Genomic DNA, 24,876 nt, shown 5'->3' on the forward strand with positions numbered 1-24,876 from the left:
GTTTTTTTGGTATCACGCCACTAATTGTATGAAAACATTTTGTGAACAGTCAATGAACTGAGAGGTGCATTGATTAGGTGATAATTTCTTGTGAATGATAGTGTCAAAGTTATGTAAATTTGTTCTGTTATTTGTTTGATTGTGTTTCCTTTATACTAGAGAACCAAAAATGTGAGGTTGTTTTTTAAGTACTCTAGCTATCACTGTTAAATGCTTAAAAGTCTTTACCCTGCTTATTGCGAGTTCCTATGGTTTATTGATAGATAGACTTACTATTTTATGGAAACTGATATATTAGATTGGTTTATGAAGAAATTAGCCAATTAACAGATTCACTTAATTAATTTCTTATTGTCATCTTTGCAATACTAACAGCATAATTTGGATATAATACTAATTTTGTCCTTATTCCTTCTCTTCCATTGATCTATGTACAAAATTTCTCATAACGCTATAGTTCAAAATGTTAGGAAACTTTATTCTGTGTGCCTGTTCAATAGATGCCTATGTTAATTACCGTTCTGTAACCCAAGATGAAATTTTCATGCCTGATTGAACAAAAGGTGATTAGTCTTTGCCACCAGTAGATCTGTTAGATCCAAGCCAGCAGGCACATCTGTGCAATCGGATGAGGCTCAATACTGTTGGTAGCTATGATATTTAAAGCCTTTTAACTTACTTTTCTTTTCCAAATTTAAAGCACAGCGAGGGCATGTCCAACATCCTGCAGGTTAAGGGCTATATTATGGCTTAGATCTCATGTCTGTTTCTGTCATTTACACCAGGATTTTATTTTGGGGGTATTGCAGCAAGGTGTTGTTTTCATCTGGGGAATGTGTTGTTTTTAATTTACTATAAGTATCTTTCAAAAAGAGCTCTAATTCAAATTCAGACTTTTCAACTGGAAAAACTTGTTTTTAAGGATTTCTACTGTTTTCTTTAACAGGTTTCACCAACTATTTTTTTTTTCATACTGATGAATGTTATATAAAACCAAAACCAGCAGAAAATAAATCCAGCATTGGTATTGATGTGTTGTATTTCTTCATTTTCCTCTTATTTTTACTAATTTGGCATTTTTCTTGTGGTATTTTTCTTGTATTTACCAAACAATGGACCTTTTTTTTTTTTTTTAATGCGTTTATTTAAGGTCACCGCCGCAAAGCCCATATGGGCGACCGTATACTCAAGTCGGGCCATCTTAGAGCGTCCCGCTGAGATTTTTTCGTCGATTTTTTTCCAGCTTTATTGGTGGAGGAAGACCCCAGGTGCCCCTTCGGGCATTATTTCAGGCACTAGCGGGCACCTGGGTAGAACCACCGACCTTCCGTAATTCAGCTGGATGGCTTCCTCACATTAACGATTTTGACCCGAATGAGGATCGAACCTACAGCGGTGAGGGACCAGTGATTTCAAGTCAGCGACCTTAACCACTCGGCCACGGAGGCCCCCAAAAAACAAAAGAATGGACCTTTCTGGTGTTTACAGTTTTATGTAAATTGGCTAACTTGTTATCCAATCGCTACACTGAGATAATACATAGTCACTGGTTGACCCGGTTTGCACAAAAGAACACATGCTTATGTTTGTGATACTGTTTGTGAGCAGTTGACCTAGCAATGAATGGAAAAGGTGTGGCTAAATGTTCCGCTACGAAAAAACGAAAAGGTCCATGGCTTTCACGGTGTAATAATTGTGTGGTTGTGTTGTCTGCAGCCTTTTTTTTAGTTTACCTGATATCATGAAATTGTCACCATTGTATTACATGGTTGTCTTTAATGTACCATGACATTTTCCTTTATATAACAATGGCTTTGTTTGTTATCCCACAGCTTTATATTTATTACAGCAAAGTTTTGTCTGTGAAGTATCATGTTTGTTTTAAGTGTAATACTATAGCTTAATCTTATGGTAACAATTAGTGCAATGGCTTTATAAACTTGTCACTTTATTTCCATAGTATTATTGCTTTTTCCTGTATTGTTTCATGGCCGCTGGCTGTCTCTTCATGGTACTGAAGCTTTGTCTATAAAGTAGCATGTCCTATAAAATACCATGGCTCTGTCTTAACTGTACTTATGCTTTGTCTTTAAAATACCATGGCTTTATTTTTATAGAATACAATAACTCTGTCTTTGTTTGTACTAATGCTTTATCTATAAAATATCATAGCTTTTTCTTTATTGTATTTATGTTTTGTCTATAAAATACTATGGTTTGCTTTTACAATACTTATGCTTTGTATATAGAATACCATGACTCTGTCTTTATAGTTCTAACACTGTCTATGAAATGCCATTATAGCTTTGACTTTTTAGTACTAAATCTTTGTACCGTATATAAAATATCATGGGTTTTCCTTTTTGCACCAAGACTAATCATTCTCTACTGACCACAGCTTTCTTTCACAGTACTTTAGATTTTCTTGTTAAATTTAAACAATATGAAACCTTATAGAGCCATTGTGGTTAAAAAAAACAAGAGCTGTCAGTAGGACAGCATGCTCTACTATTCTAAGTGCTCGATAGTAAAGTAGTCTTGATAATGTAAAAAAATTTAAGTTCACAAAAGGGCCATTTTTTTTTCAAATCCATGATACAGTTATAGGCCTTGGAGAGAATCCTATTATGCTCTCAAAGAAGTGTATGAAATTTCAATTTGTTTTAAAGCAAGATGTCAATGAATATAAAATATCTGAGGTAGTATGTGTGAAAATATCTGAGGTAGTACGCAAACATTAATGTAAATTTTAAGTCGAAAAAGGGGCTTAATTCTGTCAAAATACTTGATAGTTACCTCCTCCTGCCTACAGGTCGAGGGCATGATGGTTAACAAGTGTGCAAAGTTTCAAAGCCATATGTCAATAGACTTTGAAAATATTAAGAGGTGGTACACAAACTTTAATGTAAATTCTATGTCGAAGAAGGGGCATAATTCTGTCAAAATGCTTGATAGTTACCTCCTTCTGTCTACAGGTTGGGGGCATGATGGTTAACATTAACAAGTGTGCAAAGTTTCAAAGCCAAATGTCAATGGACTCTAAAAATATTTGAGGTGTTACAAAAATTTTAATATAAGTGGTTACAAGGACGCTCAGGTGACAATGATAGCTCTACTTATTCTTATCAAATAGTTGAGCTAACAATGTCAATACTGACTTTCATAAATTATTCAAGGGCAAAGCAGGTCTCCCATGACAATAGTGCCAATTTGCTAAAGAAAAAAAGTGGTACATTAGACCAAGTCTGCCAATGATTTAGACTGAGAACTTGTTCAAAGGTTTTTCACTTTTGTGGTGGTACCTTAATGTGGCTCAAGTAGTTGGGAGGCAATCCAATGATTTTAATAATGCAGTTTGGTAATGATGCACTTATTAGTGAGATGCTTAAAGTTTTTATAATTCAAATGTGATGAACTCTAATACGAGTCTAGCCAGTTTTTATGAACAAATTTTAAAAGAGGACTATTCAAGGACATTATACATACATGTCGTAGGCATCGGTTAAGGTATAAAGTACATTTATCCAAGATTTTCAATGGTTTTATTTTTTTTTTGAGTCCAAGCATTTTAATGAACAAATTTTAAAGATAATCACTTAAAAAAAATTGCATTTGTGCCCAATGCTATGCCACTGCATTATTCAACATTAAATAGCTAGAACAGAAATAGTACACTTTTTCTTTCTGAAACTTTGTGATAATGCAGTAGAATTTACTGACTTTGAAATTAGGTCACTAGTTCAAAATATAGGTCAACTATTATTGCGATCTATTCTTAAAATGTACACATGGTCCAAGATGTATATTATTTGATTATTATTTTGGTTCAAATTTTATAGCTGTATGTCAAATAACAAACTTTTTACCTAGTGCATATAAGGAAATCACAATGTACCAACCAGATGATTCACTCTGTCTTAAAAGCTTATCCTGATCAGCAGATTCTCGTGAGCTAATAAAAACAAACCAAGTATTTCATGTTTTCCCTCTCTTTTATTAATTTAGAACATGGTGTATATATAATATGTTATCAAAAAATGTATGATATGATATATATGTTATAGCTATGAGTAAAGAAAGGGCATTCTTTTAATTACTTTTACAAATACAGCGTCTAATTTTTTAAAACATTTACATAGAAAAATATACAAACACCAACAATTTGTAGTATGTTCTAAAAAGATCTGATGAGCTAGATATAGATTATTTACATAATTTACACGAAAAATACATGACCTAAGATTACCGTAAACAACAATTATAATATAAGCCGTGTCATGACAAAACCAACATAGTGCGCTTGCGACCAGCATGGATCCAGACCAGCCTGCACATCTGCGCAGTCTGATCAGGATCCATGCTGTTTGCTTACAAAGTCTATAACAAGTAGAGAAACTGACAGCGAACAGCATGGATCCTGATCAGACTGCGCGGATGCGCAGGCTGGTCTGGATCCATGCTGGTCGCAAACCCATTATGTTGGTTTTGTCATGACGTGGCTCATATAAGCTATTGTGTGATCATAATAAAGTTTGTAAAATAATGTCAACCTTGAAACTGAATAAATAAAATAAACAAGAAAATCTGGAAATTACATTCATATAATTGGTATGTATACTTTTCTTAGTTACTTCAACTTTAAAATTTCTCACAACATTTTGAAATACTCCACAACCCTGGAAATTAAATGTTAAAACAATATTTAATCTGTAAAAAATTCACTAAAAAAATGGCACAACCAAAATCATTTATGAATTGAGCACAGACAGTTAAAATAAAGATCTACACACATAGGCCAAATTGATGTGAATTTGTCAGAGAATAAAGTAAATGTTTTCTTGATTAAAAAGTTTAACAAAAAGTCATTTATACATACAAGAGTTTGTCTTATACATATTTTCAACAATATTATTTTTTCATGTCAAAAAATACCCTAAAACTTTAATGGTTTTAGAATACACTTTATTTTCTGAATAAACCATACATGCAACTGAGTAAGAGCATTTTACTTCACACTTGTAAACTTATGGTACTATACAGATTTAAAATATTATTGCCTTCCACATTTAAGCTAGTATGATTGATTAACTATAAGCAACATCATGTGCCAAACAAATGCCTTTAAATATTTCAATCTACTTTATACACCTTGTGTAAACCATAACCTGGATGTTTCCTTCTTGTACTCTAATTTCTTATTTTTTTTGTTTTCTGTATATTACTAGTTACAATATCACTGAGAATAGTTTTTTTAAATTATAAAATACGTAATTTTAAGTCACATCAACACCGAAAAGACCATGTAACAAGAGCTGTCCGTAAGACAGCGCGCTCAACTTTTTTATTGCTTGCCAATAAAAAAAGTTTTTGCAGTAAAAGGCAATACAAGAATCTCTGTATTTTTAAAGTGAACAATGGCCATGGAGTATTAAGATATTTTAGTGAAAAGAATTATTTTTACCTGAATTGTGTGATACCCTGAAACACTGCAGCAAAGTTTGAAATGTGAAGTCAAAAGAGGGCTGCGTAAGAAAGAAAAAAAAAAACGTGAGTGAGCCTTAAATAATTAATAGTTAATTAACCCATCTTGAGAGAATCAAGGTATTATACGTCATCAGAACACCTTGATAAATGACTAAAACATAAATTTTTCAAAGACAATCGTATGCCCAAGGAAGCAGTACTATTTTTGATACAATCAGCATAATATATAGACTTGACTTTGTATGTCAAATATTTAGTTACCTTATAATACAAGTAATAGAATAAATTTAATCCAAGCTTTTTTTTAGATGTTGTCAAGTTGGTCACAAGTGGATCTCTTTCAACACAGGCTGGTGAGGTGGATTGGTTACTTTTCGGTGGTCCACTGTAGTAATAAATGCGTTGTTAACATATTTGAATTACATGAAGGAAGTTCGAATTCATTATTATTGCATGCTTAAATGTGCATGAAATCGTGACATTGAGTATATTTTTTACCAATGGGGGCATCTCGTTGAACAGCATCATTCTACTATCTTCGGAATGCCCCTCCCCTAATTCCTGTATGGTAAGCAAACAGTGTAGTCACGAAATGAAATAAGTTATATTCTTAAGTCGATTAAAAACGGCCTTAATTTTAAACAAATCCCTTGACAGGAGTAACTTCTCTTGCTACAGCATGGGTAATGATTGACAATAGCATTAAAAAGTTTCAAAGCAATATCTCAAAGGGTTTAAGGCAATTAAGTGGATTTTACCCATATTCAATGTATTTTCTAAGTCAAAAAGGGCATAATTCTGTCAAAAACCTTGACAGAGTTATGTCCTCTTGTCTGTTGATGAAGGTCGTGATGGTAAACAAGTATGGTCAGTTTTCAAAGCAATACCTCCAATGGTTTTTGAAATAAAGTGAGGTGGTACAAAAAACTTAACCAAGCTCAATACACTTTCTAAGTCAAAAAAGGGCCATAATTCTGTCAAAAACCTTGACAGAGTTATGTACTCTTGTCTGTAGATGGAGGTTATGATGGTGAACAAGTATGGTAAGTTTCAAAGCCATACTTGTAATACTTCTGAAATAAAGTGGGGTGGTACGAAAAACTTAACCAAGGTGTGACGCCAACGCCGACGCCGGGGCGAGTAGGATAGCTCCCCTTTTCATAGAAAAGTCGAGCTAAAAAGGATTTAAAGAGCATGAACTCTTCACTGAACATACCTGTAAGAGCTGTCTCAAATTGTTTAATATGTATTAGAAGGAATAAATACCACACATGGCTCTAGATAATATCTATTATCTCTTCTTATCTCATAGATTCTGGTACAATATTTCCCTCAACAGAAGATTTAACTTCCAGTTGAAAATAGAAACCCATCTAGCATAAAGCAGACTACATATTAATATTATATAAAATACACATTTCTGTACTCTAGTGTACAATACTATGGTAGGGTATATATATAAAATATTTTAGAGTTGTGTGAGCTGTAAGCCTCTTGCATGCTGTATCTGATTACTGTATCAAAATCTCCTCTATAGTTATCATGATGGAGATATAATATATACGTAACATATACAAAGAAAAGCAGCTTGACAACGGTTTTAAAAATAACAAATCTAAGAAGAATCACTATGGATATAAACTGCTTTGGGAGAGAAAAAAATGCTCATACACAACTATACAGTTACTGCATAACAATAATATTTAGGTATGTATTATATAAAAATTGCTCACACATCCCAGATGATTTTAGTTAGTGAACGAAATGACGAAAACAAATAAAAATAAAACGAAATGTACAAAAATTGGTTCACAATAACTCATATTTCTCTCATGATCACAAATATTTTAAGTATTCACACTTCACAATCATTATTTAATCTACTTTTCTTAAAAATATACAAAATTCATAGCCACTTATGCCATATGAACTTTGTTTTTGCATAATTATAATGTTAAATATCACCATACTGGTAAATACAATGCGTCACATGTTATATGGAATGTAAAAAAAACAACTTTTAGGCCATAACTGCATCACTGCCTCCTAACATCAACATACATTCAAAATGTAAAGGAATAACACCCAACCATGTCCTTTATGTAGAACATCATTGTTTAATCCTCCTTAAGCTTGTCTGATAGATGTTACCTATTCAACTCAACAACCTTTATGGTTTATAAAACCAATACTCAAGGTACCCCACAGTTGATTACAGCTTGTCATGCAATAGCAGTCTACCCACAATCCTTCCACCATACCATCTCCTCTCACCCGAAAAGCACAAGCATATATTTGTGTCAACACATTCATTCAAGGTTAAAAATAATGTTGTGTAGTATCAACACATAGGGATTTGTTTATTGTATCTCATAAACATTATACAACACTGAATTTACAGTCATGTATTGAATTATTTGTCTTTCATAGTTGGCACAACAGTTTTATTTCCTAAGGAAATGCACTAAAGTTAATAGAAAGTTTCAATGTGTATAAGTAATACAAAGGCTTTTTTATCAGTCCTTCAAGTATTACCTACAAAACACTTAGGCCAAAAAAGTGATAAACAATTCTGTTGACTCCATCATCAACACAGATAAGGAGACGGTTTCCTCCAGACAGATTATCACTGCCTGAACATCAGGATACCGTATTTGAGCTTCCCTATTATTGGCCAATGTTGTGTTGACCTATGTTGTGTTGACTTATGTTGTGTTAGCCTATTGAGAGTTGTTCACAATAAATCAATCCTCTCTGTTTTATCACAATGTTCGCTATACCCATGAATCTGCTCCTTCCGCCTGTTCCTGTCCCAACATAACCTGACTCGGACTGACTGGTCTTTTCTTGTTCACCCTTGCATACAGTGGTTCCTGGGTAGGACTCCCTTGTGGCTGACCCTACAAAAGTCAGAGGAAATTATCAGAATTATACTAACACTATCAATTTTAACCAGCTTTAAACCTTAAAGGTCGTCTTAAGACATACCTGCATGCAATCTATTCATACACAATCTGAAATATGCTTGGAACTGTTAAACTTCTGACTGCTCGCTAGAATAAAGTCTTCTAAATCAATATACTTAGTTATAAAGGCATTTATTTAATAGACTTCTTAAACAGTGATATAAATTTTGAAACTGAACTACTAATAAATGTATTTAAAAATTTTGAAAACAAGATTGATTACAACCTTTTAGTATTCGTGTGTTAAAAAGATCAAGAAAGAAATGCAATTATGTCAGATCATATAAAAATCATTTATAATACATGTAATACTCTGAAAGAATTCATTTTTCATTAGGTGGGTTCTACATTGCACCCACACATAGATCATAAGCGACTTTCTGTAAAGTTTTACTGGTGAAGGAAGAACCCTGGTGCCCTTTCTATGCATTATTTCAGGCGCCAACGGAATATTCTTGGAACTGTTAAACTTCTGACTGCTAGATAGAATAATGTCGTCTAAATAAATTAACTATAGACTTCTTAAACAGTTTAACTTTTTTGAAACTGAACTGCTAATAATTGTATTTGAAACTTTTGAAAAAAAAATATGAATTACAACCCTTTTGATATTAGAGTGTTGAAATGAATGATGCAATAATGTCAGATCATATTAAAACAATATATAATATACATGTGTTCTCTGAAAGAATTCAACTGTCTGTTAAAATCATATCCTCAATAATCACTTACCGGCATCATATTTGGGAAGAGAGGTACTGCCCCAGCTGGAGGTTTATTTCGTGGGTTTCTTTGTTCGTCAATGGGGGCGTAACCTGGACCAATATCATTCATAGGTACAGCATCCAGTCGACCCTGTTTACTTCCATACATGTCTAAAATAAAAACACTTGAATCAAATATTAAGTTTAAATAGTCCTTAAAAAACCAGAATTTTGATTACATTTGCTTACAGACATTGGCACAATTAAATCCATACCATCTATGGAAGATCAATATAAGTTTACAAGTCAATAACTTAAGTTAAAATTTATTTTCAGTTAAGGCCGTACAGCAATGAAAGCTTAGAGCATAATTTAACCAGTCTTTATTCTACTTCCTGGTCTAACCAGTACCAACAATTTACCAGTCAGTGACGTCTAACATTGTGAACAGATTCTTTCATGTACTTCTGTTCAACTATAAAGTAGTCATGTATTTAAAATGCAGGACTATCATATAAGTACAATAATAACAGCAGTGTTGCCTAAAATCAAAAGAAGCATCTCCACCAAAAGGTTTGATATAAAACAAAAGAAAAATGAAAGTTTAGGTAAAATATGATTATTACAAGGAAGACTTCAAAAATTATTCAATTATATCAGAAAGTTACCATGTTGATCAAGTGCAGGATTACTGTGACCCTGTACAAGCCTTGGATTACTTCCCATCACGGCTTGATTCCCTGTGTAACCATTGCCACGCCGTGATGCCAATGTGGTATCATCATAACCCTGACTGTAAGCTGGTCGACTAATGGTGTTATATGGTGTTGAGAAGTTACTGTTTGGTTGACCAACACTGTAAACATTAACACAATTATATACATATAACAAAATAACAGCCATTTTAATAGATCCTTTTTCCTCTGCTATTTGTGAGATCTTAAATCAAAACAATATTACTTTCAAGTTTTATTAAGAGGCATTTATTATTGAGGCATGTACTTGCAATTATTATAATAACCTGCAACTGTTGATCCTTTTGGTTTTTTAATGATTGGATTTTATGTCACATAGAAACAGTATAGGTTGTACCGTTACTTTCCAGTTTTACAGGTGGAGGTACCCTTCTATGCATTATTTCAGGCATGAACAGGCCCCAAAGTAGAACCATCGACGAACTGAAGCTACCTGAAAAGATTCCTCCCATGAAAAAGTCATTGTGGGGATTCGAACACATAGCAGTGTTGGGCAAGTGGTTTGAAGAAAACAACTTTAACCACTTTGTCATGGATACCAATATTACCCTTTCAAATTTTAAATAAGACTGACTAGAAACTTACATTGATACAGGTACTACTGGTTTGAAATCTTTTTCTGTATATCCCTGTCCTAAATACATTTTATGTAATACTTTTACTTCCCACAAACTTTGACACACCTGTAATACAATATTTTAACAATATACCAAATTGCTTTTGAAACTTTGTTACTCTATTTATTTACCATACAAAGTATATTAGTAAAAATATCAACTTGAAATCCTGGGCATTACACATATTTCTATGACAAGTTTGGATAAAGATGAGATCTTGTCTAATGTTACATTACTTGTTCTTCACTATTGATTCAATGTTTTTATATAGGAATTTGATTAATTATACACAGCAACAGAAAAGTTCTTTGACTAAATCCAAGACTATTTGTCAGGTACTTTGCAACATATATATGAAATGCTGTTTAAAGTCATGCCAACTGAAAGAATCAGCATAGGGGAGTGATGCTTAAATTCATCCATAAAGAAATTGTAAGTCATTATATTGATTGACTAACTGATAAAGTAATCATAAGTTTTTATACTTACAGAAGCAGCATATTTCTTGGTTTTTGCGTTATATGTTTCATGTACCCTCGTTAAATACATCAGTCGAGGCAAGCCTCCATCTGTACAAAATGATCTGAAATATTCAAAATAATCTATCATTAAAGCACTCTGTACATTGAATAAGATTCTTTATACAAGTAACTACATATTCATTGACTCGGAGACTCCAATAACAAAACTTTTAGCAACTTCTGTGGAGTTTTTTAAAGTCAAATTTCAATTAGTTGTAGTTTTTAAGCTAGTCCCTCCAACTTTGTCTTACAACTAGAAATGTGTCCATAGGACACGGGTGCCCCCACCGCGCAACTGTTCTGTCAATCTTTTTACAAAGTCAAGGGAAGTAACTCTACAACTACTGGATAAATCCACAAGCAAAACCCCAGGTGCAAATCTAAATATGCTGAGCAACCTGCCCATAAGGTTTAATGACTATGTCAAATCCTTTTTGAGTAACTTGCGACACAAGTTGAAAATTGCAAAAATTTTCTAAGTCAAGGGCAATAACTCTGAAAATACTAAATAAATCCAAACGAAAATACCTGGTGCACAACTGCACAAACTGATCAATATTCCGGTAAAGTTACATGACTCTAGGTCAAATACTTTTTGAGTTATGTGCGACACATACTGAAAATTGCAAAATTTTACTAAGTCAAGGGCAATAACTCTTAAAATACTAAAAATATCCAGACGAAAATACCCAGGTGCACAACTACACATGCTGATCAACATTCCTGTAAAGTTTCATGACTCTAGGTCAAATACTTTTTGAGTTACGTGCGACTGAAGTTGAAAATTGCAAAATTTTACTAAGTCAAGGGCAATAACTCTGAAAATACTAAATATATCCACATGAAAATACCCAGGTGCACAACTACACATGCTGATCAACATTCCTGTAAAGTTTCATGACTCTAGGTCAAATACTTTTTGAGTTACGATCGACACAAGTTGAAAATTGCAAAATTTTACTAAGTCAAGGGCAATAACTCTGAAAATAATAAAAATATCCAGATGAAAATACCCAGGTGCACAACAACACATGTTGATCAACATTCCTGTAAAGTTTCATGACTCTAGGTCAAATACTTTTTGAGTTACATGCGACACAAGTTGAAAATTGCAAAATTTTACTAAGTCAAGGGCAATAACTCTGAAAATACTAAAAATATCTAGACAAAAATACCCAGGTGCACAACTACACATGCTGATCAACATTCCTGTAAAGTTTCATGACTTTAGGTCAAATACTTTTTGAGTTACGTGCGACACAAAAGTGAACGGACGGACGGACGGAAGGATGGACGGACAAGGGTAAATATAAATGCCCGCCACTAATGTGGGGGCACAAAAAGTCCTATTGTACTACTTTTAACTTGACAGAAAAAAAAAATGCAACACAAATTTTATGCAACACGAATTTTAAGAATTCTTTATTTATGTAGAGGTTGAGCCCATTTTTTTTTAAGTGTTGTATGAATGAATTTAAAATAGATAACTTTACAAATAAAGTCTATGTGCACAATGTGTACAAACAAAGCTAACTTCAAAAGGCCAATGAAGTGTATTAAGTATTAATATACAAGCAACATGGCTTTGGATAAACAAATCACATCAAAATTGTTACTTATGTCTGGTGACTTTCAAGATTATATAGTTGGAGAAGCCCATATGTTTTGTTATGCATTTTTAAGACAGATGCATACACCTAGGCAAAACATCTGTAAATGACCTGTTTAACGCCTTCACTCAAAAGAAATTCAAGATACTAGGAGGGATTTGAACCCACAACAATGAAAATATAGGTTGATAAAAAAAAAACTTTAAAATTATGAAATGCATACAGGTATAGCTGCCAACTGCAATGTCTTGTAAAAGAGTAAATGATTAACTTACTTTGCAAACTCTTGATTATGCTGTATAACTTCATTGAGACAAGCCAGAACTGCACACACAGTTTCATCTGTTAATTCTTTTGGTCTGTTTTCTTGTGGTAAATTGCTTATTAACTGTTTCATGGCATATTTACCTGAAAGTAATAGAGTAGATATCTAATTTACCTTTTAATCTTATGTTCAAATTGTACTTGGTGACTTCCACTCTTTGACAGTTTTCAATTAGTTACATGAGGTATTCTGATAATCTTCCTTTGCGTATTATTTTTCAGTATTGAATTAAAAATTTTCTTTACTACAAGTAAAGTGGGAGCAATGAAATAACCTGACACGATAGCTTTAAGTTTATTTATCTAAACTGGAACTAGATTACAATTTCAATGAAACCAACTACTAAGGTAACTGTTTCAAATTAAGCCACCAGCAGAAAAGTAACTCAGTTTGCTGAAGGACTTCTAGTCATCTTCAAGGTCAATTATCAGTTTACATCCTAGGCATGGCCAAGTTTTGTAAAAACTTCACTGACACACCAAAATTTTTCTACTTTATTTCCACTGACAGTTTTGAATACATACCAACAAGTTCTTTATTTCTCTCATCGATAGAGAGGTTCCGTAATGCTGTAGCGGAGGCTCCTACAACACGTTCTACCTCGTATGTTAACAGATCAACCAGACTTGGCAACCCTTTCTCTTTCCGCACCAATGCTCGAATCTCAACCGCTGGCTGTTTATATAAGAGATAAAACAGTTCAATATTCGTAAATATTCCTGGTATCTTTCATACAAAATATCTGATAAATATAGCAAAAATCTAGATGATTTAGAGATCTAATAAACGGTGTATTGCATCTTTTCAAATTTATAACATGAGGATAATTTAAACAGAGATCATACATTGCATTTTTATAAATGAGTAAGGGTGTTAATAACATATAAGATAGAGGTTTTGCTTAACTGTATGAGTAGTGTAAATGTAAATAAACTGAATTTATAATGCCTTATAGTAGTAAGTAGTTTTAAAGTATAATAATGTGATTAAGCAACAGAAACCACCACAAAATTGGTGAATAGAAAATTGGAACAAAGTAGAACATTAAATATGTAATAGAAAATAAAGAAAACTTTAAACTTATATTGAAAATGGTAACCAGGAAAATGTTACTAAGTAACAAACCTTCCAATCACAAGCAGCCAGATTTTGTATTGCCCCACATGCAGCCTCTAGTGTGACAGGATTTGAGCCCGATAATAATGTGAGGAAATACCGTACTGCATCAACGCCCCATAATCCTCGGTATTCATTTGAAGAGGGAGGTAACCTTGGCATTTCCCTATATATATGAATATGCAAATAATTTTAATTATATGCTAAAATGTTGGCAAATTATGCAAAACATTATTAAATTTATGTTTCAACTATTATCATTTTATTTCCTTATAAAATTAAGGTAATAAAAAGCAAAAACAAAAGAAGTATAAATTACAAATTTTTTTCCTTGTTAACAAGGAAGAAATTGTTCTAAATATTTTTAATTTTCATAAACATAGCTAGAAATGGGGAAAACAATAATGATTCTCATATCATGTAACATGAAAATGAAAAGTGAGTATTTCTAATCACAGACCTAGTTAATATTCCCATATATAATCCCCTTGAAAAGCTGGCCTTTCTGCCAAATGGCAGGTTTAATAAAGAAATAATTATACTTTTACAAATCACAGACTAAATTTTTTTTAAATTTACTGCGTTTTTGGCATTTGTGTCGTAAAAAAAGAAAAACAATATTACTAAGTATCAATCAATCAATCAATTAACCAGTCAATCAATTAATCAAACAATCAACATGTTTACTTACATGCTGTCTACATTTTGACTTCCTTTTCCTTTTGTGCCCTTCTTTTTTGATCCACCCCCAAAACACCCAGTTGTTTCTACAAAAAACAACATTTTATTGAATGTGAATACAGTGTCATTTTACTAGTTCAACTAGGTTTTTCAACTATAATTATTACATCAACATTTAAGAAATAATGCTTGAGTTTACCAAGCAAACTTGCATGAATCCTAAACCTACTAGAAACTATAGTGATTCTATGAACAGTAATTTTATTTTCAATCAAAAACTTGCACAAACCACAACATATTATTTAAAAGTTATAACAATCATATAGAATTTTCCCAAATAAAAACTAAGTTTTCATTAAATTCCTAAAATTTTTAACACAAAAGCCTTGTATAAAACTCAATAATATTATCATAAATAAATGAAGCTGGTGACATGAAATACCATATCAGAGAGAATAACTATTAATGTGTACATAATTCATGGATGCCCTAGCATTTCAAAGTTTTATCAGTCTGTGGAGGGTCGTGACAGCGGGATGGACATGGGCAAATTTATGAGGGGCATAATTTTTTTTTCTTCTTATGTTTCAATATACCCATTAGTTTAAGTACATAAAAATTTATGTTTGAAGATGCACGCCTCCAAACCTGAGAAAAATGTACTAAGATTTTATAAAAAGTATTAAGATTCAAAGTTCAAGTAATAATTTACATGTTATGTGCGATTAATGACCGATTTTTCAGTATTTATTTCTATATTTCTACTGCGTTACTAATGCAGTAAGGGCTATTTTTGCACATTTTGACCTCTTTATGGTAATTTACTTGGGTTGTAAGTGCCATTGATAATGTGCAAATTGCATTCTTCTGGTAACTTCACAATATTATACTGTTAAAAACATTTTCAAATTTTCATGAAAATTAGCATGAATCTGGAGGCGCGCTGCTTTAAAAACAAACGTTTTATGATTACAAACTGTCTATTCACAATAACTTCTTATTTTCACATAAAAACAAATATCTCGAGGCATTTACCTCCCTTTCCTTGCTGTTTTTGTTTCTTTAATGTTGCCATGCGTTTTTTATAAAAATCTGGATCTTCGACTTCTTGTATCCGGAATGATAGGTTACGTAATGTACAAACACAGTTTTCTATAGGTTTATTATCCACATTATTTTGATCTATAGCAGTCCGTAATGTATGAATTAATGATTCTACAAGTCCATGACACTCGCGTAACTTTTTTCTAGCTTCCATACCAGCTGAACTTACATTCCTGAAATAAATATCAATCCTGTATTATTGTTTATTCATTAACTCCTGGCTAAGATACCTTTTACACACTATTTGCCTTTAGTGTGTTATGAAGTTTCATGCTGATTACAATATGTTTTTGAGTTTTGTCTCATACAAACAAATCACAATGTCATAACAGATGGAAAAGCTGCTTCTAGTATAACTTACTTGTTGTGTAAAGAGTAAAATAATATGTTCTCTGTCAATATCATTGTTTATTTAATTTTACCCATGAAATATGGTGCTATATCAGTCAAATATATTTCATATTTTTTTTAAATAAATATGAAATATAAATATGAAAGTGGGCGGAGTCAAAACTCATATTTATTTTATGGGACTTCTTTCGCCATTTTGTTTGAAAAATCTGATAAATACAAAACAACTTTTTGCTGAAATTTGTTTTGAAAACTATCTAGAATGATAGAAAATGGTCTAACTAAGAAAATTAATCTGAACACCAATATCTTTAATTCAGTCATTAACGCTGTACAGACGTTTTAAGAGTTGTTTACGTGACGTCACAACGTAGCGCTAAATATCGCGTGCAAAACAAGACAATGATTTTTACTGCGCGCTGTACAATTATAGTTGAGTAGCAAGCAAGGGGGTTCGAAACCATTTTTCTTTGATAATGAAATTAAATAAAAAGGTTATTTTTTCGTTTTTCGTGAAATATGGTATATATTTTCACTCAACATGATAAAATGCCACATATTTTCACTCGCCGTCCCGGCTCGTGAAAATATGTGGCATTTTATCATGTTTCGTGAAAATATATTCCATATTTCACTCAAACGAAAAAATATCCTCTTAATATTCTTTAAACAATATATATCCTTTTAACAATATATAACTTGGACGAAAAACTTTAGACTGTTAACTTTAGTCTGTTATCAAATCATGAATAGGAAACAAACATTTCAACTCTACTGATGGAAGAAAACAAAATTATTCTGCCATGTATTATATAATGAGAAAGTAGAATACCTTCTGTAAGCCGACTCAACAGTTTTTTCCCTAACATGTAAGAATTTACCAGCTCTATTAAAGCTTGAACATGATTTGCAGTCAGTTAAACTTTAACACTTAGACACAAGACATTAGTTTTTTTATTATTATGCTGTAAATTTTCTGTTACTGATACCTTAGAACACCTGTGGCATTTCTGAAAACTGTGGTCCAGGGTTCCTGGGCTTGGAATGGTGCTAGGCCCCGCTTCTCTAAACCCGAATGTGGAATTATAACAACATTAACAAGCACGGCCAGACCATCATCTATGATAGGTTTCTTCAGATCCTGGAATAAGAAACAAGTCTAATTTTGTCTAATTTGTTGCAAAGCTTGGGTATTTCATGTTTAATAACTTGCAGAAGTTTAACTAATGCCGATTTCAGTACCCAACACTTCTTAAAGAACATATCTTTGTTATTCAAAGGCATATCATCTATAAAATGACAACTTTTTCACGTCTAAAACTAGCTCTTACTCTAACTATCTTAACCCTTTCTATGCTGGATCTGAAAATGATTAGCCTTTGCAGCCATCAGAATAGAGTCAGGCCAGCTTGCCCTTCCATGTAGTCTGAATAACTATAAATTTTCATCTTGATACACCCAAAATTGATAATGGATAGTTCCAAAACAAAAGCAGGACCAGTCCATTTAAGAAATTCAGTAGGTTAAAGGTTAAACAGGCTGTACATGAATTAATTGTAATATATATATAAATTATTTACATCATTAGAGGAGAGATTCCAGAGGACACCAGTCACCGAGTCTTTAACATCTTCATCTTGAGTCTTCCTTAACAACCGTACCAATGCTGGAATTCCACCTGCATTCTTTATTGCTTTCTAAAATCATGGAAATAATAATAATAATAAATTATTCATTTAAATTGTTTGTTAAACCACAAAGAAAAGCATTAACTATATAAGGTCTAAGACTATTGTCAAGAAAAACAATACCGCAATTATTCACTAGACATTGCAGTTCAGTGCAATATATCTATATTTAAATATACATACATTGATTTACCATTCATAAAAACTGACATTTTTACAGTGCCACACAAAAGCTTTATAATTTACATATATCAAAGGACTAACTTTTCATTATATTGAGTCATATTTAATGTATACAGTGTATACTGTAAGGTAAGTTGGCCTTGTAAACATTTACAGAAATGTTAACATATAAAGATATCAGATTTTGAGTAACAATACTGCTGTATCATATGGCCAAAAATAAAAATGTTTTAGAATTAGAATAATATAACACACACCTCTATTATAACATTAGAGAATTATTTTGTAAGTTCTGACAACTACTTCATGAATTATAATCCACAGTTAAGCTTCATACTAAAGGTTGACATTAAAATATGAGCAATGTAATGATATATATGTATTAAATTATAGAAAGATCTCTAACATACCTTATTTTCATCATTGTTCCTGCCATAGGAGAGATTTTTCAGAGCTCCACATGCATTTTTATGTACCTCAGGGAACTCACTGTTCAATAGGTCAACTAGTAGTGGAATTCCATCAAGACCTCGTACTTTCTGTTTAATGCTATCATCCATGTAACTGAGATGTGTAATGTAACCAGCCGCATTGGCTTTTATCATATCACTAGGGTGGCTTAGAAAATCTATCACTTCCTGAAGGTCTGGAGATCTCCATCTCATAGCTGATAATGTAATAGGTTATAAAATTAATTGTCATACAACTTGTCAAACAAATCTTCAATAACTTCAATTTCAATGTTAAATGTAAATCATGTATTTAAAAGGTTTAATGGCAACTTTTTAGCTATAACTGGTTTAGGAAGGAAGACAGGTTCTCTTCAATGCAAAACGTTTATATTCAGGCAAGCAAATAGAAATAAATGATAAAACTAAAATAATATTAATACTTACTTCCACCATTTGTTGAGGGTGTCCGGCGCCCATCATCAGGATAGCTATCAATATGTGGTTGAGAGCCCATTGGTGGTCCCATACCTTCATCAAAATATCGTCCCGGTGGTTCCTGACCATCCATGTGGTCATACTGAGGTGGTCGATCTGTGTAACTACCGGGACCTGTATAATACCGAGCATAATTTACCAACATTGTCTCCTAAATTTCTTACAGGGATCAATTTCTTGTTTGAGCTTTTATGTATGAGAAATTATCTATTATAATTACTGAATGAGGGAAGTTAAGCATTGCATAATGAGGAAATAAAAACATGTATAAACATGGTTTGTTTTATCATTATGAAAGATTAATCAAAACAGTGGTAATAATTTAAATGCTACAAAGTTAATATTTTTATGAAGGAATATAGCATTTACATTACTCTATATTCCACGCGCTGACAACAGAAAATCACTAAACTTACCCATTCTATCACTCCCTGCAGCAGGTGAAGGTCCCCTGGGGTAAGGATCCTCCCCTTGTAACTGTAACAAACTTCTCTGCTTTTGTCTGAATGGATCGTCGGCAAATGGATCATCTTGTACCTGGGGTAGACCTTCGTGCCGCCTGTCTGGTTCCTGCTGGTATGAGTCGTCACCGTAATCACGTGGCATGTTGTCAGGGTAACCGTTACCATGAGGATCATGCTGGAAATTCGGATTGGATGGCTGGTCATCATAATTATCCCCTCTATAACCGTCGTCATTCAAATCTCTATACCTGTAAATCATCAGTATTTAGTATTATAATGATCTATATTCATATATTTGTCCACATCTTCAGGATACTTCATTTTACCCTGAAAGCAATGACATATAGGCAAGCGCTAGTGACTAGTGGTATAATAATATAAATTTAATTTAATTTGTCACAAAAACAAAGTAAAACACTGGAGAAACTTCTATTCTCTCTGATGAGTAATGTTGAATATTGAATATATATATAATTTTTGAGATATATCAAACTGTACAAGGTAACAGGTTCCACGTCATACAAACACATGTCTACATCTATTTTGCTTCATTTATAAATCTTACAATGTGGGTATAGACCTGTCATCCTGTGGAACTGGGCCTCTGAAGCTGTCATCCTGAGGCCCTCTGTAACTGTCATCCTGAGGGCCAGGATAACCCTCATCCTGAGGGCCTCTATAGCTGTCATCCATATTATCCCTGTATCTGTCATCAGGGTGGGGCACCTCTTCTTGGGGCATCATACCAGCTGGATATCCATTCTCAATTGGCTGACCATACCTAAAAAGTATGTTTGAAAATAATGATCAGATAAAAAGAAAACTAACTCAAAAGGTTTATAACCCATAAAATTATCTTATTAATTATACCTCTTCAATATATCCTTCCAAGGTGATTTGTAGTTATGATTAAGAAATTTAGTTGATAAATTTGTCACAAAAACTGTGTTATGAGAGAATAATGTACTCAATAAAACCTACCTATCTAGTTGTGGCTGGCTAGAATAATTTGGTTGCCCTTGGAAACTGTTGTCAGGATGACCTTGAAAACTGTCTTCACCACGGTAACCACCCCTGGGACTGTCCATATAATTGTCCCGAGGGTCATCAGGAGGTGCTCCACCTCCGTATCTGTTATCTAGCATAGGTGACTGTCTATAGAAGCTGTCCTCAGGTGGACCACCATATCTGTCATCCTGCCCTCCCCTGAAATACACCCATTAAATACCTATATCTCTAAGGAACTTCAATTACAAAAGACAGCAATAAAAGTAATGTTATTTAAAAAGCATGAAAGAAAATAATTTTTAATTCTTTCATGAAGATGGTAAATATCTTACACTTCTTTTGTTCACATTTTAGGCACTTAAATTTAATACAAACTTTCTCAATATCTCTCTGCACTAAAAACATACAAATATCTGTATTTTAATTAAAAACATCATATAAGACACAAAAGATATATCATAAATATCACCATTTCCTGTATTATCAAAATCACTAAGATTAACAACAAAATTTTTAATATCATTTCTCCAAAATTCATTATTCAGAAAGAGTGTAAGATTTATGTTACAGATAATATCAAGGAGTCATAAATAGCAGAAATAACCGAGAGAGTAAATATACAACAAAATGAACCAAAGATAACAAAACATTAATACCAAACAGAACACAGTTCACTTGAAAAAAAAGAAAGAATATAAATATAGAAGACTATCACCATATTCTCTGTTTATAGTTAATTGATCTAGTGTACCAGTCTTGTTAAATAAATATACTTGTTCATCATTTAAGTAAATCAGTATACAGTACCAGTCAGGTTAACCAGTATAGATGGTAACATTCTAGTAAATTACGAGTCTAGTATACCAGTCTAGCAAACTACTTGCAACAATTAAACTCTTTTCTTATTAGATTGATCTTTGCGCAAAAGTTAATTAAGCAAATGTGTGTTGCCAAAACATAAAATCAATATTTGATTTTGAGCATGAGTAACTAAAAATACACATTTTGATAATCTAATTAAATATGGGAAGAAAGTGAACTTTAACTTATCCAATTTCAGCTATGAATCTCTTTATTTATTTACTTATATCAATGTATTGTTTATTTTAACTTTCTTTCAATAACATGTTGAATATGCAACAGTGTCTTAACAAAGAGCATTGTTAAATAAATCATGCTTGAAAGGGAAAACATACAAGTTGATTAATTTTTGTTTTCCAAGAAAGTTACAGAAACGCTAGACACCTAGACTTAACCCTAGATTCTTTCATAGACCAATCTTACGCATAATAAATCTTTTGTCTAAAATGGAGACTTTCACCAATAATCCCATAAAAAAAACTCTGTTTTTTTTTTAAGGTCATAATTACTTTCATGAATTACTAGAGTAAGAGAGCCTGTAACATGCAAATTCTGTGCTATATAAAGTGCCATAACTGAGCTTAAGGATACAATTAAATTTCAAAAAAGAAAATATGTGTATTATAGCACAGTTAAAAAGGTAAATTTCTGAAACAATCTTGACATTGTTCATATCTGATCGGGAAACAAAAATTTACTAAGACAGGTTCATATACTTTCCTTATATGAAACAAAAACTACCTTTAGAAAACCCATAAATCTTGTGTTTTAGAAACAAATTAATTCCTATAAAGAGATAAATATAATTTTATTTTTCTTATTATAAAATAATTTTCCTTTTGTTTTAAGCTTCCTAGATATAAACTACAGGATAATTAATTAGCTGACACTAATCTCTGTGTTCTACAATGATCGGAGTCTTATTAAAACATTTAAACGTCTAGCCAAATTTATTTACAAACACACATTAACATCCATGCATGCATCAACAGTTTAAGGCAATCTTAGTAAATATTACTACAACCAAAATAAACCACTTTAAAAAAAGTATAAAATGAGCCGCGTCATAACAAAACCAACATAATGTGTTTGCGACCAGCATGGATCCAGACCAGCCTGCGCAGTCTGATCAGGATCCATGCTGTTCGCTATCAGTTTCTCTACTTGTTATAGAGTTGGTAAGTGAACAGCATGGATCCTGATCAGACTGCGCGGATGCGCAGGCTGGTCTGGATCCATGCTGGTCACAAACGCACTATGTTGGTTTTGTCGTGGCGCGGCTCAAATGTTTTCAACAAATTAACCAGTGTATGTTATCTATACTATGAGTACTTTTGAAATAAATTAATTTCAAATCTGAAATCTACATACCAAAACACATCAATTTAATGTAAACACGTTAAAAGGTCTTGAAAAATATTTTTCCCAGGATTTACGAACATCAAGTTAACAAAGAAATATACTTTAATGTGAAGTTCAACACTCCATGGACCGTAACAAATGACATACACTGACTAAACTATGTTGTTTCTTTTTTTAGTAAATATTCAATAAAACTGCCTATTGTACAAACCCAATGCAGCATTTTGTTTCATACCAGAATAATAAAATTACCTACATAGATTAGAATTTATTTCAAACAGACAAAATTCTCTCAAATAACAGACATTCAACAAGGCAAATGTATAGTAAAGTTACTATTTAAGGTGTTTGCTACATTTTAAATCAATTAAAACACACTTTGTAAACATTCATGAGAGATGAAAAAATCAGACAGTTAATTTCCAGTAGGGTGGGATAAACATAAATTAAGGAACTCTTTTTTGGAGGAGGTAAGATCAGTCTATGATATAAAATGAATCTACCTAAAAGAATCATTGTGATTGGCTGATTCTGGATGTTGGAAGTATTGTTGCTGCATGGGATTTTCATCATAATAATCTGGCTCCCCATATCCCTGAGAGGGATTAGCTTGATAAGCTACAGGACTATTACGATAATTATCTTGATAATCATCGTAATTGTTATTAAACCTTGTAGGTGTGCCCGGTCCCCGTGGGGACCCATTTGAGGGGACTGGAGATCCTTGATAATCATTCCTCTGTAGACTAGAATAGGGGGCGTAGTTGTCCTGGTTATACTGATCCTGGGGTATTGACCTCTGACTGCCCAGGTTGTGGTTGCTAAGTTTCATCTGAAAATAAAATTACACAAATAATGTTACTACTGAACAAAAAAGATATTTTGTTAAAAGTTACAGCCATGTCAGAAAAGAATGAAATGTGGCTCAATTATGACTTAAGAAAACATTTCAGGTGAAAAATGAAACAATCATGTGTCAGACAAAGCTATAAAATGAAACTCAATTTATGATACATAATTATCAAAAATGTATTATGTTATATTATATAAACAGTCAGGATGATTCATTAGCACCTGCATTTTGCTTCCTTAGTTTACTTTTGAAAACTTTGTTTAGTCTTTCTCCTTTATAGCATACAAGATAATTGATAAAGTTCTCATTATTTAAGTTTCAACTTACATTGGTTTTAATATCTAATTATAAGCTCCACACTTGGACATAAAAGGTAACCTACCTTTATTTAGATTGAGGCAAAAGATTAAAACATACCTGTGCTCTGTTTCTGTTACTGCCTGTACTTTGTAATGATACATGTGATGAATGTAGGGATGTGTCATGGTGTGGCCCTCCGTTATATGAGTTATAATCTCCACTGTATGGGCCATGCCCACCATACTGATCTTCATGCATGTAGTTCATGTTGTCTTCACTATAAATAAATAAACAAAACACAGTTTATTAACTCTCTGATCGCAAGTTATTGGCCTTAACGAGATCATTTTAACATCAGTATAAAAGCTAGCCAGACTTCACATCCATACAAATGACAAGATATCTGATGCAGTTTACATCTAAGCAGTGCAACAGGCCATCTAAACAATTTAACAAGGCATCTATACTATCTTGACAAAGGCATCTTAGTTTGAGTCTGCCCAAAGAAATTCTCAGATAGGCTCCAACAAGACATATCTGGCGTCATCTTTGGCCGAATGTAGTGGTTAATCGTCAGACATTCATAAAGCAATCTCTCCCCTAAACGGAAAAAGTAGTTGATATCTTTTGCAGTTGAACAAGCAGTTATATCTATGCGTCTGCAAGAATTTAATGCTTTTAAGAAAAACCTTGCCGTGCATCTGTACACTGAATATATGTAGTTGGACAAAAATTTATGCTGTCAGACATGTCATCTAAAATTGCAGTCTGACAATACATTTATGCAGTCTGACAATACATTTATGCAGTCTGACAATACATGTATGCAGTCTGACAATACATGTATGCAGTCTGACAACACATGTATGCAGTCTGACAACACATGTATGCAGTCTGACAATATATGTATGCCGTCTGACAATACATGTATGCAGTCTGACAATACATGTATGCAGTCTGACAATACATGTATGCA

At 32.7% G+C, this 24,876-nt stretch overlaps 1 protein-coding gene across 6 annotated transcripts in view; it reads right to left on the reverse strand.

The window, feature by feature from the left end:
- Window positions 1–7,100: 7,100 nt before the first annotated feature.
- The window catches only part of LOC132719293 (splicing regulator ARVCF-like), a 38,127-nt gene continuing 20,351 nt past the window's right edge, over window positions 7,101–24,876 (reverse strand). For 4 of the 6 annotated variants that reach the window (XM_060703056.1, XM_060703058.1, XM_060703060.1 and 1 more), the window contains 19 exons: window positions 24,018–24,177; window positions 23,251–23,579; window positions 20,498–20,722; window positions 20,082–20,297; window positions 19,469–19,764; window positions 19,002–19,166; window positions 18,516–18,772; window positions 17,815–17,931; window positions 17,224–17,375; window positions 15,815–16,056; window positions 14,790–14,865; window positions 14,108–14,264; window positions 13,507–13,657; window positions 12,933–13,065; window positions 11,016–11,109; window positions 10,495–10,592; window positions 9,823–10,010; window positions 9,183–9,325; window positions 7,101–8,384 (listed from right to left, as the gene is read on the reverse strand). In XM_060703056.1, coding sequence (XP_060559039.1) covers window positions 8,259–8,384; window positions 9,183–9,325; window positions 9,823–10,010; window positions 10,495–10,592; window positions 11,016–11,109; window positions 12,933–13,065; window positions 13,507–13,657; window positions 14,108–14,264; window positions 14,790–14,865; window positions 15,815–16,056; window positions 17,224–17,375; window positions 17,815–17,931; window positions 18,516–18,772; window positions 19,002–19,166; window positions 19,469–19,764; window positions 20,082–20,297; window positions 20,498–20,722; window positions 23,251–23,579; window positions 24,018–24,177 — 3,325 coding nt within the window. In that variant the 3' untranslated portion in view covers window positions 7,101–8,258. The remainder of the gene's footprint in view (window positions 8,385–9,182; window positions 9,326–9,822; window positions 10,011–10,494; window positions 10,593–11,015; window positions 11,110–12,932; window positions 13,066–13,506; window positions 13,658–14,107; window positions 14,265–14,789; window positions 14,866–15,814; window positions 16,057–17,223; window positions 17,376–17,814; window positions 17,932–18,515; window positions 18,773–19,001; window positions 19,167–19,468; window positions 19,765–20,081; window positions 20,298–20,497; window positions 20,723–23,250; window positions 23,580–24,017; window positions 24,178–24,876) is intronic. The other 2 variants (XM_060703059.1, XM_060703057.1) reach the window with 2 other exon arrangements.

The sequence above is a fragment of the Ruditapes philippinarum genome, unplaced genomic scaffold (assembly GCF_026571515.1).
Source record: "Ruditapes philippinarum isolate M1 unplaced genomic scaffold, ASM2657151v2 ctg1306_1_1_1_1, whole genome shotgun sequence".
NCBI lineage: Eukaryota > Metazoa > Mollusca > Bivalvia > Venerida > Veneridae > Ruditapes > Ruditapes philippinarum.